The sequence below is a fragment of the Trichoderma ghanense genome (genome assembly GCF_004382785.1).
Source record: "Trichoderma ghanense strain CCMA-1212 chromosome Unknown scaffold_9, whole genome shotgun sequence".
Classification (NCBI taxonomy): Eukaryota; Fungi; Ascomycota; class Sordariomycetes; order Hypocreales; family Hypocreaceae; genus Trichoderma; species Trichoderma ghanense.
Window position 1 is genome coordinate 1,044,353 of NW_027395672.1, and position 11,635 is coordinate 1,055,987.

An 11,635-nucleotide genomic window follows, 5' to 3' on the forward strand; every position below is an offset into this window, starting at 1 on the left:
GCCTCGCCGTTTATTCGACCACGTCGCAGGCGTTGGGCAGTCGTGTAGGCTGCAGCAGCCCGCCCTGTTAGAGGCCGGCCGATATGAATTGATGGGCGCGACTCGAGATTGGACGTATGCGCTGCTGTTGGCCAGGTCGGGAGGCCGACTGCGCCTCTTGACGTTTGCGTATCGCCGACAGGCAGCCGCAGACCTCCCAGGAGGTGAAGTAAACATGACGCTTTGTTCATCCAAGGGAAGTTTCATCATTCACTTGTATTTGCAGTGGCAATGGTATTTGTAGGTCCCAATGGCATATATAAGGGCAGCCATCCAGCATCCCATCTTGGCTATCTGATCTCTCAGAGGGTCCATATCCTCGTCACTGCTACTGTCTCAGGACAGAAAAGCATTGTTACTTGCTGCCTTTATCGCTACATTCCCCTAGTTCTTCTATATACTTCCCTTTCGTGAGTAGGGACCAAAGACCATCCTACTCTTTTACAATGTCCTACTACAGGTCGTGGCGCGGCCGAGGAGGTCGCGACATGCGCGACATGCGGCCTGTAAACCCCCTGGTGCAAACAAAAGAATCCCCGGCCCCTCCTCTCGGCGACCTTGTCGAGGCCATTGACCTAAAGCAACTCAAGCGTACTGGGGAAGAAGGTGTCAGTTATGGGATCACCGAGACTGAGCTAATTGCCTCATACAACTGGGCGGATCAGAAGGCCCCAAAGATCATTGTTCCTGGTGAGTGTGCAGCTACTAGTCCGTTATAACACGACATGGCTAAGTCCAGATGCCTGCAGGCCGCCCCCGTCTCTGGAAGCCGTTGGAGAAACCTCGACAGCTTAAAGAGGACAACGATGTATACTATCGTGACAACAATTCCGCCTTCTTTCCAAAGCATCCGCTCGAGCCGGCGATTGTGTCCGTGATGAAGATGCATCCCAAGTCACTTGATGTTGACATTGTCGGATGCAGCAGCACCATTGGCAATCTTCTGCGGTTCGTCCAAGGCACTGAGCGTTCATTCCGCATGCTCGTGGAAGTTGTGGGCAAGACGGTCCATCTCATTCGAAGAGAGAACTCGCCAAAGGAGCAGATATTGGGAGTCAGAGGCTTTGGACACGCGTTTCCAGAGGCTTACACCACTTGGACACCTGATGTTCGGCCATCAAAGTCTCACCATAGGATTCTCAAGTTCCGGTTCGGCGGGCTTGACTTGCTCGTGCGGCACAGTGCTGACGGGTATGTCGAAGACAAGGACGAGCAGACCTCGTCTGCTGGAAAGTCTTCGGCTGCCAAAGATGAGGACCTAACTAGTCTGCTTGAGGGCCTCTTCATTGGCCCAGGATCTGGTTCGTCTGCTGATTCGGACGACCTTGAAGTGGTTGAGGGTGGTAAAACCACGTCCCAAGACTCCATTTTCGACCTCAAGACTCGCTCAATCAAAGCCATCGGCAGAGACACCCTTGGTGAAGAGTTACCACGGCTGTGGTTGGCTCGAATCACCAAGTTCATCCTCGCTCACCACACACGAGGGACATTTGACAACGTTGAAGTTGCCGATGTACATGACGAGGTCAAAGACTGGGAAGAATCTCACCAAGAGGACCTCGGCCGTCTGAGTGCACTTTTGCATCGCATACAGGCTACAGCGTTGGACAACGAGGACACCTTGTTGGAGATTGTGAGAGTGGACGGAGGACCTTTGGAGATTCGGAAACGTCTTGCCGATGCAGGGGTTGCATTCTCGGACGAGGTGAAAGATCAGTGGCTCAAGTGGCTTGGTCGTGAAGATGAAGAGCGGCATGAAGACAATGACGATTACGGTGTCATTTACGGCGACACTTGCTATGGCAGTTACGGTGATAGTGATGGCGAAGGTAGCGGCGACTTCACTGCCTGTGATGCAGAATGTGGCTATTGCGGTAGATGCAGTTACTGAGGGTATCAGAAGGGCCATTGAGATTTCTTAGTCGACTAACTGTCTTTTAATCTATTACCTTTGTTTCTTTCATGGGCGCGAGTATGCTGCGGAAGTCGGTCATTTGCGCAAAGACCAAAGTACGGATGAGCATCAACTGCATGTGTCTATCGAACAGTTGTCTCCTGACTCACTCGCCAAACTCCATCATCCGCACATTCCAAGCTTTTCGGTAGACTCAAACCTCGCAATCGAGGCGAAAAGGACATCCTCGGACACCCGCATACACCGAGGTCCACCGGCTTCACTCAGCCCTAAATTACCTGCATCAACTGATCTCGACATATCAGATTCTTAAGCAATGAACAATGCGCAACAAGAGCCACACATTTTCCAAGCTCATGTACACCAGCTGCGTGGCTGAGTAATCTGCAACCATCTCGCCTTTAGACAACTCGGCCCAGAGGCGAGGCAAGGCGAGGCGGCTCGCGAAAGGACCGCTCGCGGGATCGAGAAACTCAACCATTACGCTTATTTCGGGGCATGCAGAACAGACACACTCACACGGTGGCGTCGCAGGATGCTGCAGGATGACGATGCTGAATATGCGCAGAGAGAGCTACATGAGTCGACGTAAAAGGTCCTCTTATAAAATGGTGTGAATCCCCCGCTTCGCGATGACATTCATTTGACCAACTCAACTCAGCCAACATTCAAGCAGACAAATTGTAAAGACTCAACTGCGCAACGCTCTCAAGACTAATCGTCCATCTTCCATCAAAAGACACAACAATGGCTGCTTTCCAGGACCACGAAGAAATCCTTGAAGCCGCTTTCAAGGACCCCAACAACACCGCCTTCGTCCTCGAGCCCTGCAACGTAAACACAGTCATCCACAGCGGCCACTACGACGCCGACCCAGACCTGCACTACACCAAACCCCAGGTCTGGGACATGGAAGTCAACAAGGCACACAACCCCGCCAAGTATTTGCGACATCTCCTCCGCCCGGGGAGCCTCAAGGTCTTCAACGTCCAAAAGGACGGTTCCAAAGAGACCTTTGTGCGCGTGACAGACCAGCGCACGTGGTGGGATCCCAGCGTGTACAACACGGTAATCGAGCAGGCCTTTCTGGACCACGAGAAGCAAAAGGCCTTCTTTATTGGAGTGCCCGAGGTTGAAGGGCCGGACGGTGACCGGATTGTGGCCGGGAAGCTTCAGGCGCTGTTTCATGTTGAGCATTCGGTCACGGGTACTGAAGATGAGCCTTTGAATGTGTGGCGAGTCGTGCACTTGGACAAGGATGAGGATGGGTCGTTGAAAGAGGTGTTCAGGAGATTGATGGACTCTCCTTACTTGAGGGAGTTTCACGAGGTTTACATTCGCGAGGACCTTGGCAAGAAACTGGAGCGTGTCTAAGGCATACAAGAGCAACTTTACTTTGCTTCAGTGTCACTCCACTTGCTGCCGGGGACATGTCCACCACCGATCAAGTTCCAGACTGGCTACAAACAGTTTCTCAACCAACAACAGATTAGGTCGCTATGTTTATAAGGCCAGCAGAAGTTATCAGTAACCACCAATATACTTGAAAGCGTAATATAACCATACATAGCAGCTGCACCAGCTACAGCAACTATAACAGTCATAGTACTATAGCTACTATCGCTGTCTCCAGCAGCATATATCCGTCCATTTTATATCGCATATGCCATAGTATATCTTATGCGGTTGCTGAATCTGACGTGGTACTTGACCTCATTTTCACTACCTCATCCCAGCCTTGATCATATCCAAGTGAGCTAGGCAACTGGTAACAGTGACATACATGTAGTCGACGTCCTCCTCCCCTCCCCCCTCCACGGCTCCCTGGTTCAAGCAATCCAAAGCTGGCCTGGAATGGCCTCAAATAAACATGACAGACTGCGGAGGAAAATCCATCCGTCTCTTTGCTACCGGCGTATCAGCTTCTTCACATAACGTGCTCAACTCGCCCGTGTAGATGCTGTCCTAGTACAATAGCCCATATCAATCTCTCTGTCTACACTCATCATTACAGCATGTAATCTCCGATCAGCATCCCGTGTATCAATATAGCCAGAACCTTGGTTCAGGCCGTTAGAATGGATACCCTCGTCTGACCACCAGTCATACGCAGTAAGAAGTGAAGTATTTCTCACAAACATGCAAACAAACAGGCAAACAGCACCTGAAGAATTCCCACCTCTGCCTCAAATTTGCAACCCCACAACGTAGTATCGCGCACACCAAACCCAATCTAGGCCACGCTCGATGCACACACACCCCCTTGAAGCTTTCGGACAATGTTTATTAATCATGGACGCAGGTACCGGGAGATGTGCCAAATGAAATCGCATCGGCAATGAAGAGGGGGTGGGAGGAGTGTCTGTTAGCAAGGACTGGGTAGATTGAGATGAATAAGCATGAGGTTGAATGGACGACATGCTGCCTTGATTGTGATGGATTGCTGAACGTCCACCTTAGGTACGCATAGGTAGGTTGTGCGTGGAGTGGTGAGGGTATGGCACCCGCTTACACTTGGAAATGTAACTATTGGCAGACATATGTCGTCGATAGCTACTTGGACATGATAAAGGATTGGAATACGACTTACTCTGAATCACGCACATGTTGTGTTCATGTCCTTTATGATAGCAAGCATTTTATGGTCATCCACTTTTTTTTTTTTTTTTTTTTTTTTTTTTTTTCAGGAAGCTATCTGCGTGAATATGCCCGTCCCTGATCTAAGACTTCTCATCAACAGTAGTAGTCCTGGTAATGTGCCTCACCAGCGCCTCCTCTCCATCCTCGTGAACAGCATGGCCCGTCTCAATAATATTAAGGCTGTCCTTCATCACAAGCTCGTAAAAAGCAGTGGCAACCAACATGGCCGGAATGCTCGCCAAGATTCCAATAGGAGCGTAGTTCTTGTAAGTAAAGGCCTCGCTCCCAAAGAAGATGGCGGCCACGACTCTGGGGCCCAGGTCTCGCGCCGTGTTCATGCTCAGCGTGTTGGCTCCAAATCCCCATGCCATGGCCCCGTATGCCAAGCCGATGACAAGAGGAGCGATAGCAGGCGAGACAAAGGGGTTGGCCGGATCGAGGCACGCCCAGATGATCAGGCTGACGAAGCAGTCGCAGACGAACTCGGTGAGGAAGACGTATCCCATCGTCTGGCCCGGGTTGGGGAACGAGCACAGGATGCTCGCGGGAGCGCCGTTGGCGACAAGAGGCTCGCCGGCGGCCAGCAAGGCTTCCTTCATCTCGACGATCTGCTGGTGGTAGATACCCATGAGGACCAAAGCAGCGATGAAGCCGCCGAGGAGCTGGCTGAAGATGTAATGCGGCACCTTCTTCAGAGGGAAGCCCTGCCACACGCACAGGGCGATTGTCACGGCCGGACTGAAGTGGCCGCCCGAGGTGGGCGCACAGGTGATGATGGCAAAGGCGATGCCGAGCGCAAACGCGAAGCCAATCGAGAAGAGGCTGCCAAAGGCCGTGGAGCCGACGGGGTTGGTGGCGTTGAAGGTGAAGGAGGCGATGGCGCCGATGCCGGGCAGCACGTACATGAAGACGCCGGTGGCCTCGGCGATGCACTCGCGCAGCCAGCGAGGCCGGGCGTGCTCAAAGTCGAGGCGGCGCTGAGATACGCGCCGTGGCGGGACAACGTTGCGGGTGGCATGTTTCTGGACGACGTCGGTTGTTCCCAGCTCCACTGCATGCGAGTCAGTTTGGGGGGGCTGCTTTGCAGGTGATTGACAGGAACGGAGGAGAGGTGAGAAGGGCTTACAGTCGTGGGTATGGAGACGGTTCAGATCTGGGGAGGACATGGTTGTTCTTTTGTGCAACAGTGACCTGATGGCCACCTGTCCTGGGGAAGTAGTATTCGAGACTGAGTCAGAGGAGTGGACGTATGAAGACGAGAGGACAGCGAAAGGGAAAAGGATCGTCACGGCGGGCAGAAGCAAGAGACTATATAGTTGCAGTGCAGTGCCAAGTGCCGAGTGCAGGCACCAGAATCATGCAGAGAGACAGCCTGCAAGCACAGTCGTGGCGGATGGGCGTGGACGGTCAGACGAAACCCTGTCGGGCCCTTCGAGAACGCCGTACACACATGAGGCAACCCTGCTTGCTCTCCCCTCCTTCTCCAGTGATTGCTTTGGATGTCCTTGGAACTCCGCCTACATGATCAGAGTCTATCGTGGTTTCGATAGTCGGAACAAGTAGCTGAGTCGACCGCATCTCCTCCGCCCCCCTGTATCCGCGGGTGGCTGACTTGTACATGCATCAAAGCATGCTGCCATCAACCAGTCAGGGAGCATCTTTTTGCAACAGAGTCCACTTGGTCGTTTGGTCCGATCTGCCCTTATTACCCCAGACCCCGGAGTGTCCACCTCTGATGGTCGGCTCCCCCCCCCCGCCTCTAACCATCTCCCCCGCAGTCTAAGGATATTCAGGCCATCGCTCCGGGATGCGTGGACGGAGTATCAGTTGGGTTAGCACCTACATACATAGCAAGCGGCAAAGTATGGAGCGCACGCATACGAGCTGGGTACGAGCAGGCGAGAGGAAAGTCATGCGGCGGGATGAGGGTCACCTAGTAAGGTAGGGAACGGACATAGTACTCCGTATGTACTTGATGATGAGAAGGACAAGGTCCGCATCGTTGTTGCACGGACAGTTGAGTGCCCCGGGGTTGATTGAGCCCAACAATTCATGCAGACAACCCGGGGTTGTTTGTCAAGCCATTACGTCGGCACTTGTATACGGAATGACCATTTATGCCTGCAAGCCCTTTTTTTTGTATCGGTCTTAGTTTCGCGTTGTGTTGTTGTCGAGTCTGTTTGGCCTAATGGCAGAGAATCCGTACAGGTAGGGAACATCAGTCAACAGCCACAAGCGGTTCAACGGGTGTAAGACATCAAGGCCATGAAAACATGATTCGACTCGATCCACACATTCTTTAGGAGTTGGCACGTTAAGTTTTGACAAGTTAAACACATCACTGGAAGTGAGCCCTCAACATCGACTGGTGCCGATATGGATACTTGCACCCTCATCAAGTCCTCCACGACAAGCTTCCTTGGCCACTGATCGCCCTTGGAATCTTACCCCGTATTTCCACGACAAAAACCTGGGGTTGTGTGGGGAAATGCCTCCGCTGAGCTTGATCCCAACTTCACCCCAGTTCCACCCCCACACGAAATCCAAGTCCTGGCCTTTCCAGCTCGCTCGACGCGATGCTTCACAACAAAGTCGTCCATCTCGCTACTTTGATTCCGCCAACTGCTGTCCAAAGCTTGACCGCTCCAGTTTACAAGCAATACATAGGTACCATCAATCCACCCCCGCGTGAAAAGGAACAAACCCGCCCGACGCCTCCCTGCATGAAGGAAGCAAGGGGTTCCTCCACCATGCTCCCTGCTGATTGGGCGCAACCCCCGAATCGCACTGAAAAAGCATCATCAATCCATGACTCATGGGGAAGTTGTTCGACAGCACTAATCATGAGCCGAGGCACGACTCCCTCTCAAGTGAGGAGAAGGGAAAGCCAAGCATCTCTTAGCCGCGGTTTGCTTCCCGGGATTCTTGGTACTAAAGCCACTGGCGCAGGTTTTTCCCCGTCTCGATTGTCTTCAATTTGTTGGTTAACGCCCTTCATTCGATCTGGAAGCTGAATGTGGCGTTTTTTATCTGATACTTATTTTCGTTCATCGTTGGAGGTGTTTGGTGGCGATGCCGCGTTTTTCGGCCGAGATGGACTACCAGTAGCGAATTGCCCAAGACGGACCACCTCCGAGCATTAGGAAACAGCCACCACCTACAGTACATGCGCTCGAACCATTTGGACCTCGACGACCCAAGTTCTCGTGTGACCTACACAGCTCCCACTTGAAGCTGGGCCACCCTTCGGAAAAAAACGCTTCGTCTTGCGTAACGGACACTTTCTATCCTCCGACGTTCTCCTACCCAGTTCTCTTAGGACGACCAGGGCTAGCTGAACTGCATCGTGCAATACTAGCATAACGACTAGTTGATCGGATTCTAAACGGACAAAGACGCCTTAGCTCTCGAAGAACTACGATTAGCTTCATCAGCCTTCCTACAAGTTTCGCGGCGATGTAGCTGAGGGCACCTACGACGACCCCGCGGACCTGGCTAGATACCGAGGCTTCTCGCCCTTCGATGAGGGGGTGAACGTCCAATATCGGGCGCTTGGGAACGCGCCTCTACAAAGTTGGTAAAACTCGAAAAGCTAATGTCGTCGACTGCGGTTCAGAATTTCCCGGGTAAACTTGCGAGGACATGCAAGGCGTGGGAATATCGTCCCATTGCATTGTGTGGCTGGCATCGCGATCAATCATGGTTTATGGGATCGTGATGCTACGCTGATGCGTGCTCGCCAACAAAGTTTGTCCAGGGCCTCGAGGATTCATCGAGATTGAGAGCTGCGCCAATAGGTTGCAGCCCGATCATGTTGCATTAGATCGTTCCTTTGTTCAAAGCCCCAGCGCTGAATGTCGCTGGAAAGGGGTAAAGCATCACACCACCTTGCTGGGCAGCAAAGGCGAGGTATGCGGTAAAAGAATCACCCGTGATGAGAGCAAAATGACGGCCATCTCATTCTTCAGACGAACAAACACTTGGTGTGTAAAGAGGAGTCAGTGAAGGGATGGTAAGGACCGATGCGGGTACTCGTCGAGTGTTATTTGGATGATCCTACTGCGACTGCAAGGTTATAACAGTTCCAACAGTTTAAAGGACTATCTTTGATAGCAGGCAGTGCGGCTACTCTTCATATCTCTTCCAATCTCCAAGCAGACAAGTCAACCGATAGAGAAACGTAAACATGGAAACTCGGATGCTCACTCAACCATCACTATATCCTGACCGAACTTCTCCTTAAGCCACTCCAGCACCTCGGGATTCCCCCGGAGCCGCTGCAACGAAGCCAAGTCCCCCTCCACTTTCAGTCCCGCCAACGTCTTCACCCGAGACAGTGCCACGTAGATTTGACCCTCCTCGAAAGCCCTCGTTAAGTTCACGACCGCGCTGTCCAGAGTCATCCCCTGGGCCTTGTGAATCGTCAATGCCCACGCAGGAGTCAAGGGAATCTGGATTCGACCGAGAAGCGTATAAGGTTTCTTATCTCCGTAGATAGACGATTGACATGTAGGGTGTATAGTCCGGACACGGCCGTTGTGGAACTTGACAATTGGCCATCCTTTGGCCTCGCTGCACCCTTTCATGAATTCCCGGCTTTTCACCCAGTCCACATCGTAGTTTGGCCAGTATGCAGATAACTTCTCGCGTTTGACGGAAACGGTGTGCATCTTGGACCCAAATGGTTCAAAGCCGATGATTACGCCCTGGGCGCCATTGCACAAGCCGGCTGACATATCAAGGTTGTGTAGAAGCAAGACCTGCATTCCTTCTTTGAGTTTGAGCTCAACCTCAAACCTATGGTCCCTGAGTGCTTTCAGAGAGCCGTCGGTGTCTTTGTAGCTCATGTAACGCAAGTCTGGATGCCGTTTGGCGTTCCACAGGAACACATCCACACACTTGAAGGTTTGCGTGGGGGCGTTGAGGCGTCGAAACTCCTCATCGTTGATCTTTCGTACTTCTTTACGCGTAGGATATAGCTTGACTGCATGAGGATCCGTGGTTTTGCTGCAGCTCTGCAAAAGGTCAACCTCGCGATCGTTCAGCGGAAGGCCAAATCGAGGTTTCTCTAGCAAGATGATGAACTCGGGACTCTTTTGCCGAAATATCGTCTTGAGGTACACATGCCGAAAGTTGCATTCTTCCCATGCTCTGCTCTTAAAGGCCCATTTCTCCTCGTCGCGGTAAGAAGCACCGCATTTGGCCGTCGGGCATACGTGCTTGCCTTCTCGTCCGACTCGTCTCAGATCGTTACCGCATTTGAAGCAGTGACGGAAGGGTTTGACTGGAGGTAACTGGCAGAAGTCGCCCGTAACAATGATCTGGGAGCCTCCGAATGGAAGACTTGATCTTTCGGGATCATCAGGCCACGCCGCTTTCATGAGCTCATTCAGTCGCTCGAAATGCATGCCTTCCATCATACTGATCTCATCAATGATAATGGTATCAGCGCTCCTCAGACGTTTGGATAAGAAATGTCCTCTTGCAGTTTCCTTCAACTCGTCTAGACTCAATTTATGCGTGTTGGGCGTCCACCCCGCAAAGCTGTACGTCGTCAAGCCTCCATTTGCCATGGCCACCATGCCTGTCGGTGCCAAAACATAAACGACCCTGCCCTTCTCCATGAGGCGGTCCCTAATCGCTTTCGATACTGTAGATTTGCCGCAGCCAGCCGAGCCGGTGAAGAAGATATTGTGGCCCTCCATCGCCTGTGAGACCAATGTCTCTTGCTCCGCTGAAAAGGTCGGGCTCGATTCCGAACTCGATTCGCTTCCAGAGGATGCTGTTGGATTTGTCTGAGCATCATTTATCGCATCTGGCTGGAAGCCCGCTGCTACTGTTCGTCTTTGTGCTTGCTCGGGTTCCGTGGTGTGCGCCTCGTGTACGATCTTCGCTGTTTGCTCCCTGGAGTATTTCCGCGACCATCTTGGTGATTGTGATTTCGAAGTGAAGAGAGGCCATTTCAAGAACTCTTGGCCCAGCCTCACGTGGACAGAGCCATAAGGTGCCATGAGAGACGAGACTGACCGTCGCCATGATGCACCGAGCAGCAGCATAGCGACGATGATGAGATCGAAACAAAGACTGGAAGCGCGTTTGTCAATATCAATGGCTTGACGATGATGAAAGACGATGCAGAGTGAGAGAAAGATCAAAAAAAAAAAAAAAAAAAAAAAAAAAAAAAAAAAAAAAAATACTGAGCTGTTGAGAAAGTTGTGCGCAAGCTTCTAAACGCCTGGCAGCACCTGGCCGAGGGACTGAAATACGTACCTCCACAAAAGGTGATTCAAAGTGAAGACGAGCACAATCCTCTTTTCTTCCTGAGGCCAGTTTCAGGCATTATTTGCCTTTGTTCAGGTCGGTCACCGCTACACCGAATGACATGGACATATCCGAGAAGCATCCGCCTGGAGCATGTCTCACTATGTCTGTACCATGTGCTGGAGAACCGCCTGGTCAGAACGGCCAAGAGAGGTGCAGCAAGGCATGCGTAACGTCGTACTTCTTGACAACCTCGTAAAATCCGATGAGGCTGAGCTGAGCAACCTTGGCCCGGCCGTGGACGTCGCCAATCAAGTCGCTCAGCTCCTCCTCGCTGGGGCCGTTCCCCCCGGGAGACCTCCTGAACACTAAACATATATAAAGTTGCCAGATGTCGAGTAAACTATCATCACCTCTGCGTACATGCCCCCATTTCGCATATTCCGTACAAAGTACTCCAGGTTTCACCCATTCCAATGCAAATATAGACAGCTTCCAACCCTTGCAAAATATATCCAGATAGGTCCTTTTGTCTACAGACGACATGTGCCTATCTAGGTCTATGTACACCATGCCGACATTTCAGGTATTAAATAGGTATGTTCCTTGCTTCTGCTGTCTGGCGGCAAGGGTATCACAGCCCAGAAGAATAGGAGGAGAAGAAAGAGACAAGAGAAAGCAAAAGCCAATCAGCGTCCATCGTACCACCCGCTCACTCCAGCACTCCTCCCATTTTTGCATCTTATTTTTTGGTGTTCCAGAACCGTTCTAACGCGAGAA

The 11,635-nt window shown here is 51.9% G+C and overlaps 5 protein-coding genes across 5 annotated transcripts; 3 read left to right on the top strand and 2 right to left on the bottom strand.

The window, feature by feature from the left end:
• Positions 1-485: 485 nt before the first annotated feature.
• Positions 486-1,930, top strand: CCMA1212_007438 (uncharacterized protein; the record flags this gene model as incomplete). The annotated part of the gene is made up of 2 exons (XM_073704606.1): positions 486-729; positions 789-1,930. 2 exons carry the CDS (start codon positions 486-488, stop codon positions 1,928-1,930), a joined length of 1,386 nt encoding a protein of 461 aa, XP_073557016.1.
• Positions 1,931-2,701: 771 nt separating this feature from the next.
• CCMA1212_007439 (uncharacterized protein) lies at positions 2,702-3,328 on the top strand (the record flags this gene model as incomplete). The annotated part of the gene is made up of 1 exon (XM_073704607.1): positions 2,702-3,328. One exon carries the CDS (start codon positions 2,702-2,704, stop codon positions 3,326-3,328), a length of 627 nt encoding a protein of 208 aa, XP_073557017.1.
• Positions 3,329-4,674: 1,346 nt separating this feature from the next.
• On the bottom strand, positions 4,675-5,760 carry CCMA1212_007440 (Aquaporin-3; the record flags this gene model as incomplete). The annotated part of the gene is made up of 1 exon (XM_073704608.1): positions 4,675-5,760. The coding sequence occupies one exon, from the start codon at positions 5,758-5,760 to the stop codon at positions 4,675-4,677; it is 1,086 nt and encodes a 361-aa protein (XP_073556988.1).
• Positions 5,761-8,796: 3,036 nt separating this feature from the next.
• CCMA1212_007441 (ATP-dependent DNA helicase PIF1) lies at positions 8,797-11,288 on the bottom strand (the record flags this gene model as incomplete). The annotated part of the gene is made up of 3 exons (XM_073704609.1): positions 8,797-10,678; positions 11,097-11,223; positions 11,279-11,288. 3 exons carry the CDS (start codon positions 11,286-11,288, stop codon positions 8,797-8,799), a joined length of 2,019 nt encoding a protein of 672 aa, XP_073556987.1.
• Positions 11,030-11,227, top strand: CCMA1212_007442 (uncharacterized protein; the record flags this gene model as incomplete). Its single annotated transcript, XM_073704610.1, has 1 exon — positions 11,030-11,227. The coding sequence occupies one exon, from the start codon at positions 11,030-11,032 to the stop codon at positions 11,225-11,227; it is 198 nt and encodes a 65-aa protein (XP_073556990.1).
• Positions 11,289-11,635: the final 347 nt, after the last annotated feature.